At 40.0% G+C, this 25,674-nt stretch overlaps 1 protein-coding gene across 1 annotated transcript in view; it reads right to left on the bottom strand.

Moving 5' to 3' along the window:
• The window catches only part of LAMC1 (laminin subunit gamma 1), a 200,949-nt gene extending 175,716 nt beyond the window's left edge, over positions 1-25,233 (bottom strand). The window contains exon 1 of the mRNA XM_070746294.1: positions 24,627-25,233. Coding sequence (XP_070602395.1) covers positions 24,627-25,002 — 376 coding nt within the window. The 5' untranslated portion in view covers positions 25,003-25,233. The remainder of the gene's footprint in view (positions 1-24,626) is intronic.
• Positions 25,234-25,674: the final 441 nt, after the last annotated feature.

Below are 25,674 nucleotides of genomic sequence, written 5' to 3'. Positions count from 1 at the left end.
TCGAATTTTTGTTCGGATACCGAAGGAAATTTTTGCTGAAAAGTTTGTTCGGTATCCGAAATGTACGACAACCAAAGCATTCGAGAACCGAATGTATATAAAACATGCTGAGCCCAGATTTGTTTTTTGTTTATTTATTGAACAAATTTATATGATTACCCAACTCAAACGCAGGTGACTCTAGACAGCTTTAAAAATCAGCAACATAAAAGCCATCTACCCATCATTACTTAAGCAGCACCATTGCTGTATAATCATTTGATCACTCCATTCATGGTCCTCAGTCCTGGCAACAAAACTGCAATCTTCAGTGCCTTCTGGAAAAGCAAGAGTTTTCTACAATTCTTCTGATTAATATTCCTACACATGCTAAGGCTAACTGTTAAATTCATGGTACATTTAAAAAATGGAAGCACTGATGCCACGTTTCTGTAAAACTGAATTAACACATAAAAGAAATCCAGTGATTTTGTAAAAAAAAAATAAAAAAAAATAGGCAGATTCCATGAAGTATATAGTTTGAAGAGAGTAAGAATCTACTTCCTGTTTACATAGTTAATTTGAAGCTGCCAGATTATTTAACCCACCAGAAGAAAACCTATATGCTAACTATCAATGTTTTCTTTAAGAGGAAAAAGCAAAGACGGTGTTGAGACCATGAGTAGGAGGAAAAAAAATCCAGGGTGTGAGAAACTAGCTTTTATGTGCAGATGTATGTATAACTAGGCTGCTTAAAAAGCAGAGGAGCAGTGAGTCGTGTAATGCAATTTAATCAGTTAACTCCTGCCTGGAGGGAACATTAAGAGGGAGTGGGAGAAAAGAAACTTTTCCAAAATTCCCAGCCGTACGTATGGTCATCTGCCATAATCTCTAAAAAACACAGCATTGATTTCCTTCCTTCCTTTACTTTCCTTCTGATAAAAAAGCGGCAATGTTAATGAGGCAACCAAGTTAGATGGATTTGTTTAAGCCGAATAAAAATAACAGACCCAACGAACCTAAAACAAGAATTAGGATCAAAGTACAGAATATTTCTAATCCCTTTGCTGAGATTACTTAAATTCTCTTCATTTCAAGCAGGAAGAAAATGTTGTTGACATTAATTAATGAGGAATTAGAACCCTTTTGTGATATTCTGCAAAGCCCTCAGAAATTAACCAAATTCTACCCACCTTTTAAAAGAGTTCTCCCTAATGCTGAATAGTGAATGCTGAAGCATATTTTGGTACAGCAGAAAATTAGATAGACGCCAACAATCTAATCTCTCAAAAATTCATAAAAATGTCAGGAGGCTGTTCCAGACAACCCTGAAAACCTCTACAAGGATTTGAACAGATATAAAAGTCTTATTTCTGCTTTTCCTGTCTTTTTAATGAGATACCAAGATAATGCTGCACTAAAATAATGTGGCCACCTGACTGTTGTGGAATCAACATCATCAATATGAATCAGGAAGTCTTTGGTCCTAGATTAGACTAAACTTGTATATGATTTTAGGAGCTGCAAAACGCTGAGCGATTGTCAAAGTAAATAATAAGGGCTAGAATTGAGTGTACAGTGTTCCCTCGATTTTTGCGGGTTCGAACTTTGCGCATAGCCTATACCACGGTTTTTCAAAAAATATTAATTTAAAAATACTTCACGGGGTTTTTTTCTATACCACAGTTTTTCCCACCCAATGACGTCATACGTCATCGCCAAACTTTCATCTGCCATTGCTGATTGGCCAAAATCTCGGCCAATCATCGTTGTTATCGCAAAAGAAATAATTATTGTTAATAAATGTTTATAAATATCAGGATCACTAAGTGTCTTATTCAATGGTGAGTACCAGTAATAATGGTGAGTAAATGTTTGTTTAGGGAATGGGAAATGGTAATTTAGGGGTTTGAAGTGTTAAGGAATGGCTTGTGATACTGTTCATAGCCAAAAATGGTGTATTTACTTCCACATCTCTACTTCGTGGAAATTCGACTTTTGCGGGTGGACTCAGAACGCAACCCCCGTGAAAATTGAGGGAACACTGTATTCTGATCTGATATAAATTCAGTATCTAGTAATATACAAAAATAGATGGTTAGGCCAGATTTATATAACTGCATTCTTTTAATTATAACACCAAGATCCATAAAGTAGAACCATTTACACACCCTTAAACAAAGCATTCTTTGTTCTTGACTTACCTGATCTAACCATGTGTGAATAGGGTGAAGCGGCTATTAGTCTTCCAGCAAAACAAGGCAAAATTTAAGAGTACCCCTACTCTCTCCTTTTACTGTTGCATAAACCAATGATGGGGGGAGGGTTGTCGGAACAAAGGAAATGAACAGAGAATTACCCTTCCCTACCTTGGTATGCAATGACTCTGATATCTGACAGAGCACAGTGGATCTGCTTTTTCCATTTCAAAGTTCAAGATACCAGACACTGCAAAGGTTGCTAGGATAGCAGCTGGGCAGGATGGGAACAAGCAAACCATGGCCAATACAGATTTTCCATTGTGTATTTCTTGGCTATTCGTGGATATATATGATTACTGCTGAAGATAACTTGCCAATGATGCAAACAAATTTTTGGACTTATGGAGCAAACACATTTTTGAGAACAAGTTTAAGCCAGAAATCTGTTTGCTGTATAACAACTAAGCTCAACTCCTCATATACAATTCCACTTGAGAGTCATCAAATTTACATCATTTTAATTTGAGAGATTTGATGAGATGGACAAAATAATTATTTGTTACTGCTCTGGGTGGTAGAAAATATTTGATCAATGATATCGCTCCACCAAGAACTAATAGGCAAAACTCAAGTGATTCTTAACTACAGGTAGCCTTGGCCACAAATGAGCCCGACAGTTCTGCTGTTAAGTGAAATACTTGTTAAGTGAATTTTGCCCCATTTTACAACCGTCCTGATCACAGGATGTTAAGTGAATCACCGTAGCTGATAAATTGGTAATATGGTTGTTAAGTAAATCGGGCTTCCCCATTGACTCTGCATATCAGAAGGTCGCAAAAGGTGATCACAGGGCCTTGGGAAACAGCAACAGTTGCAAGTGTGAATCAGTTGCCAAGCATTTGAATTTTGATCACATGATCTTGGGGATGCTACAAAGGTTGTGAGAAAAATGGTCATGTCATTTTTTTAGTGCCATTGTAACTTTGAACGGTTACTAAACGTATTGTTGTAAGTCGAAGACTACCTGTATTTTATATCATTGTGGTGTAACAAGCCATCTTAAATAATTTTAAAATTGTCTATGGCAGTGTTTCCCAACCTTGGCTACTTGAAGATATTTGGACTTCAACTCCCAGAATTCCCCAGCCAGCAAGTGGCCAAGGTTGGGAAACACTGGTCTATGGAGCATAAAGGTGCTACTATTTAATGAACTACTGATAATCCTAGACTAAGATTCACAATTGGGATTGGAATTTCCCTAATAAGTAAAATCAAGTTTTGTCACGTGATATTCACTTTATGGTCATTTTTATCATAAGCAAATCTGACTTCCCCAATTGACTTTGCTCATAGGTAGCTGGCTGGGAAGACTGAAAATCATGATCACATGACAAGATGCTGCAAAACCATCATAAATTTATTTATTTATTTAGATTTATATACCACCCCTCTCTGAAGACTTGTTGGTTGGTTACCAAGTGCCTGAATTGCAAACACAGAACTGCGGAGGTGATATGATAGTTGTAACCTTGAGAGAATGGTCATAATGGCCAGTGTTGTGCCTATCCACAAGAAGGGCAGTAGAGAAGAAGCTGGTAACTACAGGCCAGTTAGCTTGACATCAGTTATAGTTAAAATGATGGAGACCCTACTCAAAAAGAGGATAAATCAGCACCTAAAAAACAATAACTTATTGGACCCAAATCAACATGGCTTTACTGAAGGCAAATCATGTCAGACTAATCTCATTGATTTCTTTGACTATGTCACAAAGGTGTTGGATCAAGGTGGTGCCGTGGATATTGCCTATCTGGACTTCAGCAAAGCCTTTGATACGGTTCCACATAAAGAGCTGATAGATAAATTAGTGAAGATTGGACTTAATCCCTGGATAGTTTAGTGGATTTCAAGCTGGCTGAAGCGTAGACATCAGAGAGTTATTGTTAATGGCGAGTATTCTGAGCAGAGGCAGGTGACAAGCGGCGTGCCATATGGGTCTGGTCTGGGTCCTATTCTTTTTAATATGTTAGTGAGTGACATAGGGGAAGGTTTGGTAGGGAAGGTTTGCCTATTTGCCGATGACTCTAAAGTGTGCAATAGAGTTGATATTCCTGGAGGGGTCTGTAATATGGTAAATGATTTAGCTTTACTAGATAAATGGTCAAAGCAATGGAAACTGCAGTTTAATGTTTCCAAATGTAAAATAATGCACTTGGGGAAAAGGAATCCTCAATCTGAGTATTGCATTGGCAGTTCTGTGTTAGCAAAAACTTCAGAAGAGAAGGATTTAGGGGTAGTGATTTCTGACAGTCTCAAAATGGGTGAGCAGTGTGGTCGGGCAGTAGGAAAAGCAAGTAGGATGCTTGGCTGCATAGCTAGAGGTATAACAAGCAGGAAGAGGGAGATTGTGATCCCCTTATATAGAGCGCTGGTGAGACCACATTTGGAATACTGTGTTCAGTTCTGGAGACAAAACCTACAAAAAGATATTGACAAAATTGAACGGGTCCAAAGACGGGCTACAAGAATGGTGGAAGGTCTTAAGCATAAAATGTATCAGGAAAGACTTAATGAACTCAATCTGTATAGTCTGGAGGACAGAAGGAAAAGGGGGGACATGATCGAAACATTTAAATATGTTAAAGGGTTAAATAAGGCCCAGGAGGGAAGTGTTTTTAATAGGAAAGTGAACACAAGAACAAGGGGACACAATCTGAAGTTAGTTGGGGATCAAAAGCAACGTGAGAAAATATTTTACTGAAAGAGTAGTAGATCCTTGGAACAAACTTCCAGCAGACGTGATTGGTAAATCCACAGTAACTGAATTTAAACATGCCTGGGATAAACATATATCCATTGTAAGATAAAATACAGGAAATAGTATAAGGGCAGACTAGATGGACCATGAGGTCTTTTTCTGCCATCAGTCTTCTATGTTTCTATGTTTCTATAAGTCACTTTTTCTGAGGCCATTAAACAAAGAGTTGTAAATCGAGGACTATGTATTATATGTACAAAAAGATATTTATAAAACAAATTATACTTCAAATAATAATTTAAAATAGTGTGTGTTGGCTAAAGCTGTATTATTTCATTATTTAGTATGTTTTTCTTCATTAATTAAATATTATTTAACATTTTTCTTAGGGTTTCTCATATGGCAATGCCCTTAATGGATTTTCACCTAGCTTTCAATGGAGCTTTTCAATAGGTAGGGCTAGTCACCTTCCACAATTTCTGAAATCCTAAAACAAATAAAAAATAAAATACTGAGCACAGAAATTTTTAGTCTTGTGATTAGAGAGAAACTCAAGAGTAGTGTTGGCAATTCCATGTGAATCTTTGAAGTCAAACAGTACACAAGATTTCCTGTTGTAAGGATTTCCATGTCCTTCCTTTCTGATAACAAACAGAAACAGATATATGCAGACTAAGCAAGAACTAAGCTATGTTTAGTTAACTAGTTTTAAAAGGTTACAATTTATATACACATTTTGTTTTCTTTTAGTTTGTATCTTTTTAAAAATATATAACTTCTTTATCAGTTGAAACAAAACTGATTGACTTTATTACTTGCATTATCACTTTTATGTCATTCAAAAACTCAATAGTTATGTACACATACAAATGTTTAATTAACTCATTAAAACAATTAATTAGCTATTAACTAATTAGAATTTAAATGCATGCAATACACTTTTACATACACATTCGAATTACTAATTCCTTCCCTTTCACCTAAATGTTGTGTTAACTGTGTATACATTTCAGAAAACTCACGGAGGAAATAATACCTTTTTACTTCCTATTTGCTTGCAAATCTGTTCAAATAAATCATAATCAGATTACAACTTCAGCAAAAAGAAAAGTCATTATGCATATATTGCAAACTTATCTAAGTGACATTCATCTGAAGACAAATAATGGGTCAGTCACAAGCTGCTGCAATTATACTTCCTCCCCACAGATTTATTTATTTGTTTGTTATTGGGATTAATAGACTGCCCAACTCCTTACGGACTCTGCAAAACGCAGGATGCCAGAGCTGCCCTGCCCCATTATTCCTGATTGACGTGATAAGTAGTGACTTTATTTATTGCTGGTTTCTGTACAAGGGCTTAAATCCCTTTGTTCTTCTCACTGTGCTTTATTAGCACAACAAACACCGATGGAAGGGAACCCTGCACAATAATCGGTGCCTCTGAGGTCCGTAGATACTTCATAATTGAAACCGAAGAAGAAACAAAATTGTGCCTGTGCGGGCCTGCCTTCCAAATGATTCCAAGCCATTCCTGGGAAGAATACTGTATTAGGATTTTTTAAGTTAAAGTGCTTTTTTTGCTGCCGTCGAATCTCCTGCAGTTTTCTTGGCAAGATTTTTCGGATGTGGTTTACTACTGCCTTCCTCCTACATCTGAAAGAGAATGACTGGCCCAAAGCCACCTAAGTGCCTTTGTGTCAAAGGCAGGATTGCAGTTCACAATCTTCTGGTCTCTAACCTGGTGCCCTTAATTAATTTATTTATTTTATGCCGCCCTTCTCTTTAGACTCAGGGTGGCTTACAACATGTTAGCAATAGAACACTTTTTAACAGAGCCAGCCTATTGCCCCCACAATCCAGGTCCACATTTTACCTACCTCGGAAGGATGGAAGGCTGAGTCAATCTTGAGCCGGTGATGAGATTTGAACCGCTGACCTGCAGATCTACAGTCAGCTTTAGTGGCCTGCAGTACTGTACTCTACCTGCTGTGCACCTCTGCTTATAATTGCTCTTCAGGGCAGTGTTCCTCAACTTTGGCAACTTTTAAGATGCGTACAATTCAACTCCCAGAATTCCCATGCTGGCTGGCTGGGGAATTCTGGGAGTCAAAGTTCATACAGCCTAAGGTGTCAAGGTGAAGAAACACTGCTCTACCGAGAAGGTAGCAAAGGCTTAAGCAACTCTTTCCACCATGGAATCATCTCCTGTGATAAAATCTTCCATTTACAGACACACACAGTTATTCTGGTTAAAACACACACACACACACACACACACACAACTAAAAATAAATTGCTAAAATATAGGAAATCCTTGACTTATTTATTCATCAACCATCCAAAGGCAGGATGGTGCTGAATGGACTTATGACCCATGTCCAAAGTTACATGGTGGTAATTATACCTAGAGTCATGTGATCAAAATTGGCACCCCCCATCACAGTTAAGATTGTAGGGGTGCTTTCAACTCCCCCACCCACATATCTGCTTAAGACCTTCCACCATTCTTGTAGCTTGTCTTTGGACCCATTCAATTTTGTCAATATCTTTCTGGAGACCTCACCTACAAAAAGATATTGACAAAATTGAACGGGTCCAAAGACTGGCTACAAGAATGGTGGAAGGTCTTAAGCATAAAACTTATCAGGAAGGACTTCATGAACTCAATCTGTAGAGTCTGGAGGACAGAAGGAAAAGGGGGACATGATCGAAACATTTAAATATGTTAAAGGGTTAAATAAGGTTCAGGAGGGAAGTGTTTTTAATAGGAAAGTGAGCACAAGAACAAGGGGACACAATCTGAAGTTAGTTGGGGGAAAGATCAAAAGCAACATGAGAAAATATTATTTTACTGAAAGAGTAGTAGATCCTTGGAACAAACTTCCAGCAGACGTGGTTGGTAAATCCACAGTAACTGAATTTAAACATGCCTGGGATAAACATACTGTATATCCAACCTAAGATAAAATACAGGGAATAGTATAAGGGCAGACTAGATGGACCATGAGGTCTTTTTCTGCCATCAATCTTCTGCCATCAATCTCTAGCCAACAGTATCTTTTTGGACCCCTGCCACCCGGTGTCCGAATGTCCCAGCTGAAATTTGTCACCATCTCCATGCTGACAAAGCATGGCTGACCTGGTTGCTGGCCCTCATAACTGGCTTTGCAATGCAAAAAAGGGAGAAAGAGACACATGTGGAGGGTGGGGAGTTAGAAGGAGTTCCTTATCTTATCTCCGCTTATGGTTAGGAGGAACCAAGCCCAGAAGGGTCTTCAGCTAATGACTGGAAAAATTCACTTAATAATAACAATGGGGATTGCCAGGATTGCAATACAATCATAGGACATCTTTCTTTATGACTGCATCACTTAGTGCCTAAAGTTCCAATCCCAATTTTAGTTATAAATTGAAAAGTTCATGTACAAAGGCACATTTAAGCTTCCTGTACCTCTTCTGAATGTATTCCTCCTCCCCAAAATAAAAAAGTTAAAAAATAATAATTCCATCAACCCCTTTAAGGAATCAGCATCATACTTTCCTGAAGCCCCTGAAAGCGGAAAAGAAGGGTTGTATTAAAGCCTGTGCTTTCCAGACAAAAGATACATCTGCAAGTGGGCATTGCACACCACCCAGAGGTTACCGTACAAGGATAATTCACGCTTTGCAAAGATCTCTTGGAGGTGGGAGATATTTCTAATATAACCTACCAGACCCCCTGCAGGGATTGCCTGTCCCCTGTGACTATGTAGGGCAGATGGGGAGAAAGCTAACCACTAGATTGCAAGATCACAAGTGAGCAGTCAAACAACTAGACCCAAACTTATTGATAGCCTTTTGAAGACTAAACGTCTGGTCCCAGTGGCTGACTCAGATTGGATCTTGCAACATTATCATGGGACACTATATTTACCTTCATTCGTCACAAAAAAATACTGCCTATTTCTGGGGCATAGAGATAATCGTTTTAAATACTTCCATGGTGGTTTCAGGATTGCTGAAATAATACATACTGTGCCTCACTAAAACATTTCCATCTTCTATTTATAGCACTGTAGCATGCACTGTAAAGATAAACTGAAAAGAGAAATTGGCTCATTGCAAAATTCAGTTGTTAGAACTGTGGTATAACAAAAGCCATAGTAACAAAAGCCAAGCCTTTTACTGCCTAAACTGCAGGCTTTAAGTAACACTTCATCACTATTTAAAATTTAGCAGAGTAGCAAGGAAGTACATTTTTCATCTTCCTCCATTTCCCATAAACAGGCCATCTATTCAACTCAGCATCTTTGTATTAAGTGTGTTATGTTCCAATTACATAAACAAGCATTTTTCAATTTCTTACTTCTCATGCTACCAACAGCAACTCATCTCTAACAAATAACAACTCTTACAAACAGTGAGCGAATGTTTTATAAACCCAAAAAGAATTATAAGACCTTATTCCTCTCCTATTTAGGGTAAAATACATACAAATGACTAGCATGGGAGTGTGTAAATAAACAAGTTGGGGAAAATATTTATGTCCTAGAAACATTTCTGGATTTATATGCCAACCACTAAGAAAGTATTTTGAAGACCCTAATACACACTATCCTCATATACTTAATATACCAATCAACAGAAAGAGAGATTAGACAAAGAAAATATAATCTTTTAACTATGTGGTCTGGTGTTTGAATTGATATATCATGGCATTCAGTTACTCATTGTTGTACATACTCCTGGTCGGTTTGAGGATGATGAAGAAATTGAGGACTCTGATACAGATAGTGTTTATGAATTAGTGGTGGGCCCGGGGCTACAGGTAGTAGAACAGGTGGGAGGCCAGCCACAAGATGTGGCTATGAGCCCAGAATCTAGCGAGGAAGAATCAGACGTTCGCTGGGTCAATCCTAAATTCAGAAGGGTCCAAAAACGTAAGGAACAGGTGTTTGGAAGAAGATATTAAGGTGAGGAACGGGTTAAATACTGGAGTGATGTATTTGGTACGTCAGGGGGTCAGGGGGGAAGAAGGGTGGAGTTTCAATGTTGTAGGGCAAAAATGAAAGGTATTTCGTTCAGCTCCCAAGCAAGCAAATGCATTCTGTGTTATTTTACAGTCATTTCTGCTGTTTTTGAATCATGCTGTGAGTACATAAATCTTGTTAAACGGAGAAGGCTAAGAGGAATGTATGAGGAATTCAATTAAGAAAGATAACAGGAGGAAGAGGAATGTGCTAGTATGAACTGTATTTTGAATACAGAAGGGAAGAGAAATAAAGATGGAGTTTCTTTGTTTATGAAATACTGCATTTAGTAAGAGTTATTTGTAATAGCTAAAGTTCTACCAGAAACCAGAACACTCACTAGATGCTTTTCAGTAGAATTGCAAACCACCACTGGTGGCAACAGAGTAAAATAATAGCCAACGCATGGACATCCATTCTATTTAAAGTATATCTTCACAAGCTCTTTAACGTAAGTGCAAAAGTATTAAGAGCAGATAAAAGGTAACATTAAAAATGCCAGGGGACAGCTATAAGTGCCTGCACTAGTGATAAATCCCTCTGTCATAAGTCTGTCCAAGACCACAAATAGCAGCTATTTTGTATAGCAAAATGCCACCCAGTCACCTCCTTCTCCTTAAATAATTTCCCACTCATTCTATTACTGAAAATAAATTCTCAGCCATGCTTAGTATTATCAAGTGTCTCTTGGGGTCTCAGAGGCACCAGTTGTGTGAGGATGAAGGGAGAGAGGTTGGAGGGGGGAAATGGAGGTTCGGGACAGAGATCAAGAGCTGTACAGCAACTTTATATAACTGAACTGAACAACTGCTGGCCTTTTTTTTAATGATCCCTTAAGCACTCAAGTTGAAACTTGCAATGTGTAAATCAAGCCTTTGTGAGTCTAACTAAAATAGTGTCCCCTCAGGGCTCCACAAATACCTCAGTGAAATCACTAAAGCTATTCCCAGATCTTAACAAAGTCTCCAAAAGATTTCCTGACAAAATGTATAGTTAGAGATAGTTTTTGGGTTTTTTTTCAAATTATGTACATATTCTAAGAAAGGTTAAATAAGCACACAATTTATGACACTCTAATACAGGGGTCTCTCCAACCATGGCAACTTTAAGGCTTGTGGACTTCAACTCCCAGAATTCCTTAGCCAGCAAAGCTAAAATGACACTCTAACAGACACATATTCAGGAACAAGTCCACTCTCTTCAATGAAAGTGGATCTTCTTTTTGATTACAGCCTAAGAGTCGCATTTCAATTTATCCATTATACAATCTCATGAATTAGTGAGATTTTCTAACACTACAATACAGAACAACAATTTTAAAGGACTCATCATTTTTTAACAGCAAAGAAAGCTAGGTGCAACTTTCAAAATAATCACCATGGATAAATGTATAGATTGGAGTACCAAGTCCGGTAAATTTGTTCCTTACTTGGGAATTCTACCAATATTCTCCCTTAAATTATTCATCCAAGTATGGCTGATTTTCTTTCTTCCCCCAACTATGCTACAACCCAACTGAAACAAATGTATAGCTGAAAGACTAATGCTAGCAATTGAATGGTGGAAGAAGAAGAGTAGGAACAGAAGGAGGAGAAGGAAGAAAAGGAGGAACAGGAGGAAGGAGGAGGAAGGGGAGGAGGAGAGGAAAAAGAGGAAGAGGAGGAGGAGGAGGAGGAAGAAGAAAGTCTCCAAGGGAAAATCTAATGATTTTAAGATCAAGCCAGAAGAGGACAGGCAAAGAGGGAGAGAATATGTGGGTGGATAGTCAGAACCTAAAGAAGAGAAGAAAACTAAAGTTCACAGATTGGAAAAAACAAGCCAAATTTTTGGCTGCAAGCCTGTGATTTATTTTCAATGCAGGAAACAAAAATAAGTTCCCATGCAGTTCAAAAGAGATGCATACTGTGTACAGTGAAGCAGTTAATAGGCTGCAATCCAGTTTAAAGTTATTTTCACTCTTGTACCACTGTCTTACATATTTTTTAAAAATCTATACTTACATAAGCACTAACCCTTATTTCCTAATCTAGTGTGATTCTAAGTATCCTAACTCTTTATGTCTCGGTTTATTTATTACATTAAGATGGAAACTGAAGTCTAATTTAAAAAACAACCCTGCTAGATCTGCAATTCAAAAGGAGCAACTTCTAAAAGGAGGCTGTACATATACACAACATTATGAGTCCTGATTTACTTCTTTCCCTTCAAATTTAAATAGGAGGAGAGATTTGTGTAAGTGGAGCACAATGATAATCTCACATTTATAAAGTAATTTGGGGATTAAAAATAACATAACTATACAATCCTCACAATACAAAATGGGCTGGCAAATTGGGGGCTCCTTGCTTATGGACTAAATCTTTTGGCTGAGATTAGCTGTCTACCCAAGAGTTTGCTTCTTCCAATCTTTTCACCAAATCTTATAACCTACCTTAAACTTGTTTTGATTCTCTTACACTATGCAAGAAGGGAGAAGCCATCTGAAGTTCATAGAAACATAGAAACATAGAAGACTGACGGCAGAAAAAGACCTCATGGTCCATCTTATACTATTTCCTGTGTTTTATCTTAGGATGGATATATGTTTATCCCAGGCATGTTTAAATTCAGTTACTGTGGATTTACCAACCATGTCTGCTGGAAGTTTGTTCCAAGGATCTACTACTCTTTCAGTGAAATAATATTTCCTCACGTTGCTTTTGATCTTTCCCCCAACTAACTTCAGATTGTGTCCCCTTATTCTTGTGTTCACTTTCCTATTAAAAACACTTCCCTCCTGAACCTTATTTAACCCTTTAACATATTTAAATGTTTCAATCATGTCCCCCCTTTTCCTTCTGTCCTCCAGACTATACAGATTGAGTTCATTAAGTCTTTCCTGATACGTTTTATGCTTAAGACCTTCCACCATTCTTGTAGCCCGTCTTTGGACCCGTTCAATTTTGTCAATATCTTTTTGTAGGTGAGGTCTCCAGAACTGAACACAGTACTCCAAATGTTCTCCTGCAAGCGGGCATTCCCTCAGATCACAATACTTGGTGAAAAACCTTCTTGGTTGTCCTCATGATCAGCCATGTCTATAATGGCAGAGATTATTTTGACTGTTACCCTGATCACAAATTAGTCAATGCATTGAATATATTAACCCAAGCCGGGTGCAAGTAGCCCTGGTCTGTATCAGGATAGTTACTTCAACTACATGTCCAAGTCAGGCACCCTGACACATCCTGCATTAGCTGCAACATCTGGTTGACGTGCAAAGATTGTTCTACGTGCAGCACATTATTATCATTTGCAGTAAATATGAGACTATAGTAAATATGAGACTATTCAGTAAATATCTGAACAAATGTTGCTAAATCATTCCTCTTCAGGAATATGCACAGTGGGCATGTGTATACAAACTGAAGCTGAGAAGAAGGGCTCCTAGCAGAAAAAACCAACTTGCCTTCTAAAGACAACGATGGCTCCGGAGGTACCTCCAAACTAGACACTGCTACCCATTATTGGGATTTCATTTCATTTCATTTCATTTTATTGGATTTGTATGCCGCCCCTCTCCGTAGACTCGGGGCGGCTAACAACAGTGACAAAAAACAGAATGTAAAAATCCAATACTACAACAGTTAAAAAACTTTGTTATAAAACCAATCGTACATACAAACATACCATGCATAAATTGTAGAAGCCTAGGGGGAAAGATTATCTTAATTCCCCCATGCCTGACGGCAGAGGTGGGTTTTGAGGAGCTTACGAAAGGCAAGGAGGGTGGGGGCTATTCTAATCTCTGGGGGGAGTTGGTTCCAGAGGGTCGGGGCCGCCACAGAGAAGGCTCTTCCCCTGGGCCCCGCCAACCGACATTGTTTAGTTGACGGGACCCAGAGAAGGCCCACTCTGTGGGACCTAACTGGTCGCTGAGATTCATGCGGCAGAAGGCGGTCCCTGAGATAAGCTGGCCCCGTGCCATGAAGGGTTTTATAGGTCATAACCAACACTTAGAATTCTGACCGTAAACTGATCGGCAACCAATGCAGACTGCGTAGTGTTGGTGTGACATGGGCATATTTAGGGAAGCCCATGATTGCTCTCGCAGCTGCATTCTGCACGATCTGAAGTTTCCGAACACTTTTCAAAGGTAGCCCCATGTAGAGAGCGTTACAGTAGTCGAGCCTCGAGGTGATGAGGGCATGAGTGACTGTCAGCAGTGACTCCCGGTCCAAATAGGGCCGCAACTGGTGCACCAGGCGAACCTGTGCAAACACCCCCCTCGCCACAGCTGAAAGATGTTTCTCTAATGTGAGCTGTGGATCGAGGAGGACGCCCAAGTTGCGGACCCTCTCTGAGGGTAATGGATGGACAGATAGAATTGTCCTTGGGAGGCAAAACCCACAGTCACTCCGTCTTATCAGGGTTGAGTTTAAGTCTGTTGACACCCATCCAGACCCCAACAGCCTCCAGGCACCGTCACATCACTTCCACTGCTTCACTGACTGGACAAGGCGTGGAGATGTAAAGCTGGGTATCATCTGCATATTGATGATACCCTTACTCCATGATTGTGTGATGGAGTAAGAAACAGCCACACCTATAACAGAAAGGAGCACTGGAGAACTACTTGAGACCACCCAATGTGCCCAAATGTTCTGTTTGATCTAGATTAACAAGGACAAATCAGCATTCAATTGTCAATAAGAAATTTAGGGACATTCACTTTACAGTAAGCATTAAAAAAGAGGTAAATTGTGAGAAAGTAACTACAGTATGTATGCTGCCCTCAGCATTACTCCAGCAATGTAATTACAATATTAGTACCCTCAACTATATAAAACAAACTTGCAAGGAAGCTGTAAGACAAAATTACTAAATCTGTTTCGGAGTTCCATAAATACTAATATCAATACCAGATTACCAATTAGTAATTTTAAAAATGAATTGCTTTTAAGTATTTTACATATCTGGATCACTGCTCTATTTACTGATAGAGCAGTAAATTTATCTGATTTATCTTCACCAGAAGAGGCAGAGTTCAGCCAAATTTATATTTAAATAGTAGAACTGTAAATCAAATCAGGAATCTACTTACTGGGCACAAAGACATGAAGGCTGTTCAGCTTGGATGTTCTCTACCAAATGGCTCCTAAAATGCATGAGGATTTCCAGCTGAGGAGCCAGACAGACCATTGTCTTTGTCTGTTCCTTAGTGCTCCCTCTAGCAATGTCTGACACTCAATACAATCACAGCAGTCTAATGGAGAACATGGCAACCCTGAATTATAATAGTTAGTCTTCACTGCAGACTAACAGAACAATCTTTTATATTACAGCTTTTTCCTAGAGAAGGGACTAGAAATGGACTACATTTGAATGAGAGTTACAAATCCAGAAACTTTGAGAAACATTAACACCTTCAACAAGACAGCCAGTAGCATAGAGGTTAAAGTAATGGATTAGGAATAGAGAGACCCGATTCAAAATTTATTCTCAACTATACAAGTTCACAAAATGATTTTGATTACTGCTTCATAAGGTTGGGGGGTTGGGGTTGGGAGAGGTTGGGGAGGAGGTAAGTAGAGATGGAGGTACTATGTCTGCTGCCTTGAGTTTCTGGAAGAAAGGTGGATATAAATCTAATTAAAGACATAAGTAAACCTTTGACCTCTCATGCCATATCTTACATAGAAGCCTTCATGTAAAGGCAGAATATGCTGTTCACACCTGTGGTCACTCATCAGTACTGCTGCCGTACTACAAAAAGAATCAAACAAAACGCCATATTTCCCAACTCTGCTTACCTGCAATTTGAACAGTATACAGTGTTCCCTCGATTTTCGCGGGGGATGCTTTCCAAGACTGCCCGCGAAAGTCGAATTTCCACGAAGTAGAGATGCGGAAGTAAATACACCATTTTTGGCTATGGACAGTATCACAATCCATCCCTTACCACTTTAAACCCCTAAATTACCATTTCCCATTCTCTTAACAACCATTTACTCACCATTATTACTGGTACTCACCATTGAATAAGACACTTAGTGATCCTGATATTTATAAACATAATTATTTATTAACAATAATTATTTTTTTGTCATTTATTTGCAAAATAAATAAGTTTGGCAATGACATATGATGTCATTGGGCGGGAAAAACCGTGGTATAGAAAAAACCCGCAAAGTATTTTTTAATTAATAGTTTTTGAAAAACCGTGGTATAGGCTATTCGCGAAGTTTGAACCTGCAAAAATCGAGGGAACACTGTAATGGCGCAGGCTATGGTAAAACAATTACTGGCTTCTCTTCCTATTGGCCACAGCTCTTTTGGACTCTTCTGCCCAAAAGACTGACTACAACTTGTTTCTCTTGAGTCTTCGGAGAGGGGCGGCATACAAATCTAATAAATAATTATTATTATTATTATTATTATTATTATTATTATTATTATTATTATTATATAAGCCAGTGGAAGTGGGGAATAGGCGTTGGAACTTACCTGATACACATCGTTTCATCCAAGAGGAGCCAGCATTGAGGACAACCCATCCTGGATGCGGGCTCCTCCTCAGGATGGAGAAGAGTGGGTCACGCTTCAAGAAGAACAAATAAGGTTCAGAAGATATCCAGAGTCCTGCTGTAGTTGGGTGGCATATAAATATCACAAAATAAGAAACCTTTCATGCTGTCAGTGTCAACAGGTCTCTTGATGTGTGTTTTTTCTATCCACTTTGACAAACGGCTACACAATCAGCTGGGTCATTGTCTACATAAGACACACACATCCCACTGGAGTCTACCTTGGCAACAAAGAAGAGCAAATGGAAGTGACGCAAGAAGGGGGGGAAAAACAGGCCATGAAATAGACCTTTTATGAGCAACTGGAAGAAATTACAGTTGGTCCTCACTGAACCATCACTTGGTCAGAGACTGTTCAAACTTAAAACAGTGCTGGATGGATTCTTTTTAAAACTGGTCCTCGAAATTCCAGCTGTTGCAGCGTCCCTGCAGTCTTGTGATCACTATATGCCACCTTCTTTGCTGGCTTTTTACAAGCAAAACCAGTGAGGAAGCAGGGGAAAGGATGCAAACTGAGATCACATGAACTTCTTTCTTAATGACCGCCAATTTCTTTATGCATTTTAACCACAAAAGGATTGATTTCATATACATAGAGCTGTGTTATTTTTACTCTGTTCATTTAAAGAAAATGAATAAGATTTGCTAATACCATATACAGTGGTACCTCGAGATACGAGTTTAATTCGTTCCGGACCTGGGCTCTTAAGTCGAGCAGCTCTTATCTCGAACGACTTTTCCCCATAGGAATTAATGTAAATAATTTTAATTGGTTCCAGCCCTCAAAAAACTCACAAAGTTAGTCTAAATTATGCAGAAAGACATGTTTTTAATGAAGAAATGTACATGTACATATAAATGAATAATGAAGTTTCTTTCACTTAACTTGTAAACTTTCTTAAACTTTTAAATTTACATATGTTCAACTTCTCTGCCACCCAATCCTGTAGGACAGAGGTCCCCAACCCTTTTTGCACCAGGGACTGGCTTTAAGCGATCAAGAGAGGAATGGGTGAATGAATGGACGGAGGGTGGGAAGGAAGGAAGGAAAGAGGGAAGGGACAGGAACAGAGGAAGGAAGCAAGGAAACTTATGAAAGGGGAGAGTAAGAGAGGAATGAGTGAAGGGAGGGAGGGAGGGAAGAAGGTGGGAAGGAGAAAGAAAAGAAGAAATAGAGGAAGGGAAGGTAAAAGAGAGAAAAAAAGAGCAAGAAAGAAAGAAAGAAAGAAAGAAAGAAAGAAAGAAAGAAAGAAAGGGGGAAGGGACAGGAACAGAGGAAGGAAGCAAGGAAACTTATGAAAGGGGAGAGTAAGAGAGGAATGAGTGAAGGGAGGGAGGGAGGGAAGAAGATGGGAAGGAGAAAGAAAAGAAGAAATAGAGGAAGGGAAGGTAAAAGAGAGAAAGAAAAAGAGCAAGAAAGAAAGCTGCAAGCACCCCCCCCCCGAGCCCCCCAGGCCGGCTGCAACCTTTTAAAACACGCGCGCCGCTTCGCAGCTGTCTCCTGAAGCCGAACGCGGAAGTTAGCGTTTGGCTTCAGGAGACAGCTCCTTGGCGCTTGTATCTCGAATTTGGGCTTGTAAGTAGAACAAAAATATCTCTCCCCTCCCAGCTCTTATCTCGAGTTGCTCTTAAGTAGAGCAGCTCTTATGTCGGGGTTCCACTGTATGTCAAATATGACCAAAACACAAAAATAGCTCAGTGCTGATGTACTATTTCATTGCTAAAAGCAGTCCTCGTTTATATACTCTTCCATCTTCAATAAAGACAGTTTGTCTCGGTTTACTAATATATAAAATACCAATATCCCCAAATATAATTGCAGAATATTTATATTAACTTTAAATTAAACATAAAAGATGATCCATAGGGCAGAAGAAAAATGTGGAAAATTAAAGTAATAAATAAGGATAACAACACCAATCTATCTAAAGTAGTATTTTTAATCAGTAAATTTTAATCAGTAAAAATCTCAAGAATAGATAGCCTAACCTTTACTGCCACAAATGATGGAAATTGATGGAATTTGAAATTTGATGCCTTCCAGATAAGATGGAACAACAATTCTAACAATTCCCAGCCAACACATCAGTAATTATAATTTGTACTAACAAAAGCTGTGCAGCTATATGCAACTACAGTACTATTCATGGGTTCAATTACATTGTTAATATACCGGTAAGTGAAATTTTAAAAAGGAACTGTATGAACTTCAAACCAGTTGTTCACTCCCTTCCTCTGCATTCATTTTAATTACCTGCAGAGCACTTGAAGAGACTATAGGCATCCTTGATTTATGATTGGGACCAGAAGTGGTTACTAAGCAATGCAACCATGAAATGAGTTGTCACATGACTGAATCTAATTTTACAACCTTGTTTGCTGTGGCCATTATGTGAATCATGCAGCCATTTCATGCTTTCCCCACTGACACTGCTTGACTGAAGCCAGTTGGGAAGGTCGCAAACAAAGATCTCACGATCCAGGGATGCTGCAACCAATGTAAATACAATCGCCAAGTGATAGAGTTGCCATCATGTGATCATGGGGAAGTTGCAATGAATTAGTCACAAGGCACTTTTTTCAATTGCTACAGAAATAGTTTTAAGTCTAGGACTACCTATATAAGAAGATCTTTAAGAATGAAAGCAATAGCAAACCACTACCATATAGTTGCAGAGAAAACGTTTATGTGACTATTGGGGGGCGGGGGAGAGATAACTTATACGTAGTCCTAGCTTACTGACAACAACTAGGAATGGCAACTTGCTTGCTAAGTGGCACAGCTGCTAAACATCAAATCATGTGACATCCTCCCCTCATTTCTTATTTTCTTATACCTTCTCTTTTAATTCTGCTTGTCACAAGTTGGTTGCAAAGTCCACAACTGGCGATCATAGGACTTCAGGAAACAGCAACGCTGCATACACCTCGAGGTTCGACTACTGTAACGCTCTCTACATGGGGCTACCTTTGAAGAGTGTTCGGAAACTTCACATCGTGCAGAATGCAGCTGCGAGAGCAATCATGGGCTTTCCCAGATATGCCCATGTCACACCAATACTCAGCAGTCTGCTTTGGTTGCCAATCAGTTTCCGGTCACAATTCAAAGTGTTGGTTATGACCTATAAAGCCCTTCATGGCATCGGACCAGAATATCTCTGGGACTGCCTTCTACCGCATGAATCCCAGCGACCGGTTAGGTCCCACAGAGTGGGCCTTCTCCGGGTCCCGTCGACAAAACAATGTCATTCACATGATTGGTGAGACCCAGGGGAAGAGCCTTCTCAGTGGCGGCCCCGACCCTCTGGAATCAACTACCCCACCCTCCTCACCTTTCGCAAACTCCTTAAGACCCACCTCTGCCGTCAGGCATGGGGAAATTGATTCCCCCGGGGCTGTTCCCGCTTCATATATGGTTTTTGTCTGGGATGTATGACTGTTTTTATATTAAGGGTTTTAAATTGCTTTTTAACTACAGTACTGTGTTTTTTGTTGTGAGCCGCTTCGAGTCTCTGGAGAGGGGTGGCATACAAATCTAATAAATATATAAACAAACAAACAAACAAACACACACACACACACACACATACATACATAAATCTTGAAACAGTTGTTAAAGGCAATCAGTAAGCAAGGAATACCTGCACCCCCTTCACTAAGAGCCAGTCTGGTATGGTAGTTAAAGCCAATAGGCTAGCAACCAAGAAACTGTGAGTTCAAGTCTTGCCTTATGTAGAAATCTAGCTGGGTGGCCTTTGGCCAGTCACCTTCTCTCTACCCTAGGAAGCAGGCAATGACAAACAACTTGAAGTCTTGCCAAGAAAACTGCAGGAACCTATATGCAGTCCACCAACACTGATTCAAATGTACAAGGGGAAAAAAACTATAGCTTTTCATTAAGCTATTACAGCATTTTTAATTTTTGTATTCATTTTATATTGACTGATAAACTCAGAAATATGTTAAGTAGAATTCCAAAATACAATTCTTTTGGTATCTGCAAATTTTGGGAGTCAGAAATAACCAATTCTCTATTAATATTAGGAACGTTTTAGTAATATTGACATTTGATACAAGTTTTACAATTAACCCAATGACGTCATTAAACCTGCCCTGAGAAATGGCAACAAAGTAGAAAAGATTTTTTAATATTATCAAATGAATAAGTCACTGTTCCATTCCCCACCTCCCTGTTTGCCATCCAGATAACAGAAACTCAAACATCCTCCTTCAAAACGTGAAATGCGTGCAGGCAAAATTCAGGGCAATTGCTAAATGAACAATTGTTCCGTTTTGTTTCTTTCTAGTGATCATAATATTGGAATAAAAGTCCCTCCAAGGATACTTAGTACATCACAGGTGTGCAAACATTTGAATGTTTGCAGTCAGGAAGTGTCAAAAGCATCTTTCCGAAATGATTACTTTGTCTTTTTAAAAAAACTTCATTTTTTAAAACCCTACATTCAAGACTTCAAAATCTCTCTCCACCACACACATTGTTCAAAGCAAATCGAAGAAAGGGTAAATCCAGCATGGAATAAACTGCTAAGATACAATTTATTATTTCTTTCAGACAAGTCATTTCCTTTGTATTTTGCCTACGATAGGATAAACTGTGGCACTGCTTTGTTACCTATTTTAAATTCCATTTGAGTACCACAAAGCTACAATTTAACCTTTGAGACAGAATACCTCTTTGAAGTATTAGTCTATCCAGATGTACAAAGGTGACATGGAACTGTTCCCCTCCACCAATTTCCCTAAAGCAACTAGAGGTTGTGTGGTGATTGTTTTAACTTTTCTACATTTATGTTCCTGCCTCAAGTCAATCTTTAACCTGTAAGTCTCCCCTTACACCACAGTATCTTCCAAGGAAGACAGATTTGTAAAACTGTACAAGTAACCCTCCAGTATTTTCAAGAAAGCAGAAAGGAACGGGAAAATTAAGATTCCTGCCACAATGGCAAGGAATGGGGGTGGAAGAGTTAAGAAAAGGAAATTGAGTCCTTGTACAGGAAAATGAAGAATGCATGTTCAACCAGCACAGGAAATGAGGAAAGGAGAAAAGTGCCACTTTACAAAAGATACAGAGGGGGGGGGGTCTGCTTTCACACAAAAGTGCTCAGGACTGATGTGAAAAAGACTGTTAGTGAGAAATAATAAAGGAGAGGGCAAATGCTAAAGTAGTTTGCAGTTAGGGAAATCCACAATGTCAACATTTAACAATTAAGGTGCAACTAGTTACATATGTATACAGACAGCAAAAGAAATCATGTCTATTGTTTGTCTTTTAGCCAGAGAAAGATGCAAGACCAGTGAGGCTCCTTAATGCCTACCTTCCCTAAGTTAAGAAGAGAAAGGACCACAAGTTTCAGAAAGGAATTAATAAAATGACAGAGGGCTAGAGTTCAGGAGGAGTATAATGATACACAGCAAGAGTCCCCAGGCAAAAATCTATGGACACCTGCCTGGCTAGATGTCAGATGTCAGGCTATTTACTTTCAGAATCTTTTAATTAAAAATCAATTAAATCCACTATACCCAGAGGATGCCAGGTTGGGAGAGTTCACAGAACTAAATTAAGTTCATTAGGATTAGCAGCATGGAGTGCCAATGTAATCACAGAACAGTGATCTAACAATGGGTGCTGAATTACCAATGCTAACTGTCCATGAAATAATTCACTGGCTAAGGACAAATCGGTAACCAGGCTCATGTATAATATTTAGCATAGTATAGCATTTATTTTTAGCTCAGCATTTTCCACCAAACTGTGATTTAAATGATCATAGTTTGTTAAACATTTTGGTAGATGGGTTCCCTAAGGATAGACTCCATCATGAGTCCGAAAGCTCAGAAAACTAAGCCTCTGGTTTAGATGACCAAACCCAGACTGGATCTCAGAAACCATAGTTTATCTAAATTGAGAACTAAGCCCTGTCTAAGCCCATCCTTCTTCGCAGGTTATAAGGATATGGTAGGAAAGTTCTCATTCATGCATTTCACCATGAATTCAGCAGAGAAAGAGTGGGGCGTGAATATTAGTAATAGGGAAGCATCATGGTGTGCTCAGCATGCCATCTCCTATGCCAGTGAGGCTCATTTTCAACAGTCTCAAGTAAACTTTCTCAACCTGGTATCCCCCACACTTCTGGACCTCAATTACTTTTCCCTAGCTAGGATAATGCACTGAAATGCATGAAACTGGAGAAGACTTTGATGAACAAACAGCAAGAATGGAAATTACACTCTAATTTTAAAGTAAAGAATGTTCATCTTCATGTCTTAAAAAAACACCTACAAATGGTCTTTGATAAGTAACTATTACTTGTGGTACTCTTGCAAATTATATAATTGTTCCTGTTCTGAAAGGCATCCAGAAGTTCAGCTTTTCCATAGGCTCCCTCTGCTACTGCCCAAGGCATGGAAATCTAACAACTTAAAAGTATATTAATTATAAACTAGATAATTAGTATGTAAACTACAGCCATTGACTTATACCTGGTAGTTTTCCAGATCTGGCAGTGAACACAATGGCTATTTACACAACTAATTGCCGCCACTGGACAAAACAAGTGAAAGCATATGTCTCTCTTAATCTTGGGTGTGGCTGCTATTTCAGTACATTTGGATTTCTCTAATTTGTAAAATGAAGTTCCCTTTGTCTTCTACACACCTGTTTTAATAAACAGCAACCAAAGCCAATAATGCAGACTTTCCTTCCATCAACCCTTTCGGTTAAAAAGGAAAAAAAAGATAGAAATCCATAAAGAAATCAAGGAAGATGCTGTGCAGACACCCACTCAACAGATGTAATTCAAAAAGTATGCCAAACAACTTCTACACACAATGTACCCAGAGCCCTCATTTTGTGATAATTCATTTTTTACAACTGTACTGGGAAAAGTAGAGGGGGGTTTAAAAAAAACAACAACCCTGAAGATATTTTGGCAGGCTACTGAAAAGAAATAACGTTCATGGTTAGAAGAAACTGCCAATTGTGCTATTTGTCTCTCTTTCTCACAACATTACTCTGGGCAAGGTGCAGTAGAGATCCTGCATTTATTCGTAGTCTTTTTTTCCCACTCCATGCTTAAAATCCCATCACTTAGAACACAACGTCCTGGAGCTGGGATATCAAGAAATAAGGAATTCTGTGCCGCTCCCTCAATTCATTCCATGTTACAAATGGGACCTAACTATACACCCCTTAAGAGAGGGGGAGCAGAAAGTCATTTCATTTCCTGTTCCACCAAAAAATAAATAAATCTACCACATTGCAGATCAAAGAAGAAACCATCTTATGATTTGTTTCCACGTGTTGTGAGCCGCCCCGAGTCTTTGGAGAGGGGTGGCATACAAATCTAAGTAATAAATAAATAATAAATAAATAAATCTTCCAACATCTGCTTGCTAGAATCCTTAATAAAACTTCCTCTGCATCCCCAAAGTTTCATAGAGGATGATTGCTGCTCAGAGGCCCAACCCTTCCCAAATTCCTGCCCAGGAGATAGATGCTGCAAAACCCAAGTGTCGGCTGAGAGCAGAAACATCAAAGAAATAATAATAATGACAACAACAACAATAACATCACACCCGGAGAAAGGGCCTCTCCGAGAGCCTCTAGTCCACCCCGAAACCCGTCCTGCTGGTTCCCAATCACCAAGATGGAGTCAGATTAATGGTGCTGGGATACTGGATGCCGGACAGCATGGTCTGGCTCTGCCACCAGTCGGGTGCTTGGGAAGCACCGGACTGGTGATGAAGTACGAAATCCAGCATAGTGATCTCGTTTGCTGTATTATACTGTATTGACATCATCATCATCATAATCATCATAAGGCTCTACTTTCAGAAACTTCTGGTTGTTTACTCCAACCAATGCAGGTTGTTTGCTTTCTTTGAGGTATTTTGCCAACGCATGTTTTTCCTCTACTACTATTTGTTTAATAATAATAATAATAATTAGGATGAGGATGATGGAGGACCCAGATGCCTCGCCAAACTTAGCAGCCTGCAATGCAGCACCTATATTGGCCGGATCAGGAGAAAGGGCCCCTCCGAGAGCCTCTAGTCTACCCCGAAACCCGCCCGGCTGGTTCCCACTCACCGAGATGGAGTGTCAGATTAACGGTGCTGGGGTACTGGATGCCGGCCAGCATGGTCTGGCTCTGCCACCAGGTGGTGTCGGCCTGGTTGTTGTAGTCGGTGAGGACGGCCGCGCCGTGCTGCAGGTGAGGCTGGGAGGCGTCGCACAGGTGGCAGGACTTGGTGACCCCGGTGACGCCGGTCTGCACGCAGTACTCCTCGGCCGGGCTGCCGCACGTGTTGGTGGCCACCACGGTGGCGTTGAAAGCCGCGTTGACGAACTCGGGCATGCAGCGCTGGGGCCGGCCGCTCTGCTCGTCCACGCACTCGTCCATGGCGCCACCGCACGGCCCGACCAGCAGCAGCCAGAGCAGCCCGAGGCTCGAGCGGACGTCCATCCCCGCGGCTTCTTCCCTTCCTTTTCCTCGCCGGAGCCCAAGAAGCGCCACTCCCAGCAAAAGCGGCTCGCCTGCCTGCCTGCCCGCCCCTTTCGCTCTCCGCTGTCTCCCGAGGAAAGAGCGGCCCCGGCTCGCTGCAGCGGCGCTCACATCCACCGAGGGCGCGTAAGGAAAGTTATAGGACACAAACACACGCACTCACGCACGCACGCAGCCTCTCTCTCAACTCTCTTTGCTAAAGGGTGGGGGCAGCGCGTTGCACGCTGGGATACGCAGCCCTCCAGCAGAGGCGGAGGGTGAGAGTGAGGGGAGGCAGGAGTGGGGGGGGGAGGAAGAAGAGGGCTTGACCGGGGTCCTTCCAGGCACGGGATCATTTCCCTCGCCCCCTCCGCCTCTCCCTCTTGGAATGTCCTGAATGGGGAAGGATTCCCGCGTGGGAACTTTTTTTGCCAAACGGGGGGAAAGAGGGGGGGAGGAAGAGATGGCAGCAAAAGCCTTCAACTTCCTTTACCCCGCCCGCCGGGGCTAGGTTGTTTATTTATTTATCAAATCTCTTTATGTACTTTTATTTTTAATAAACTTTATTGCTTTTCCAACTTTTCTTGAAAAAAAAACCAAATAGCCGCGTCGTTCCTTTGAGGAGTTCCACACTGTTGCAACATCTCATAATTT

This window comes from Erythrolamprus reginae, chromosome 3 (genome assembly GCF_031021105.1).
Source record: "Erythrolamprus reginae isolate rEryReg1 chromosome 3, rEryReg1.hap1, whole genome shotgun sequence".
Taxonomy (NCBI): Eukaryota; Metazoa; Chordata; class Lepidosauria; order Squamata; family Dipsadidae; genus Erythrolamprus; species Erythrolamprus reginae.
This window is presented reverse-complemented; position numbering and strand designations above follow the sequence as displayed.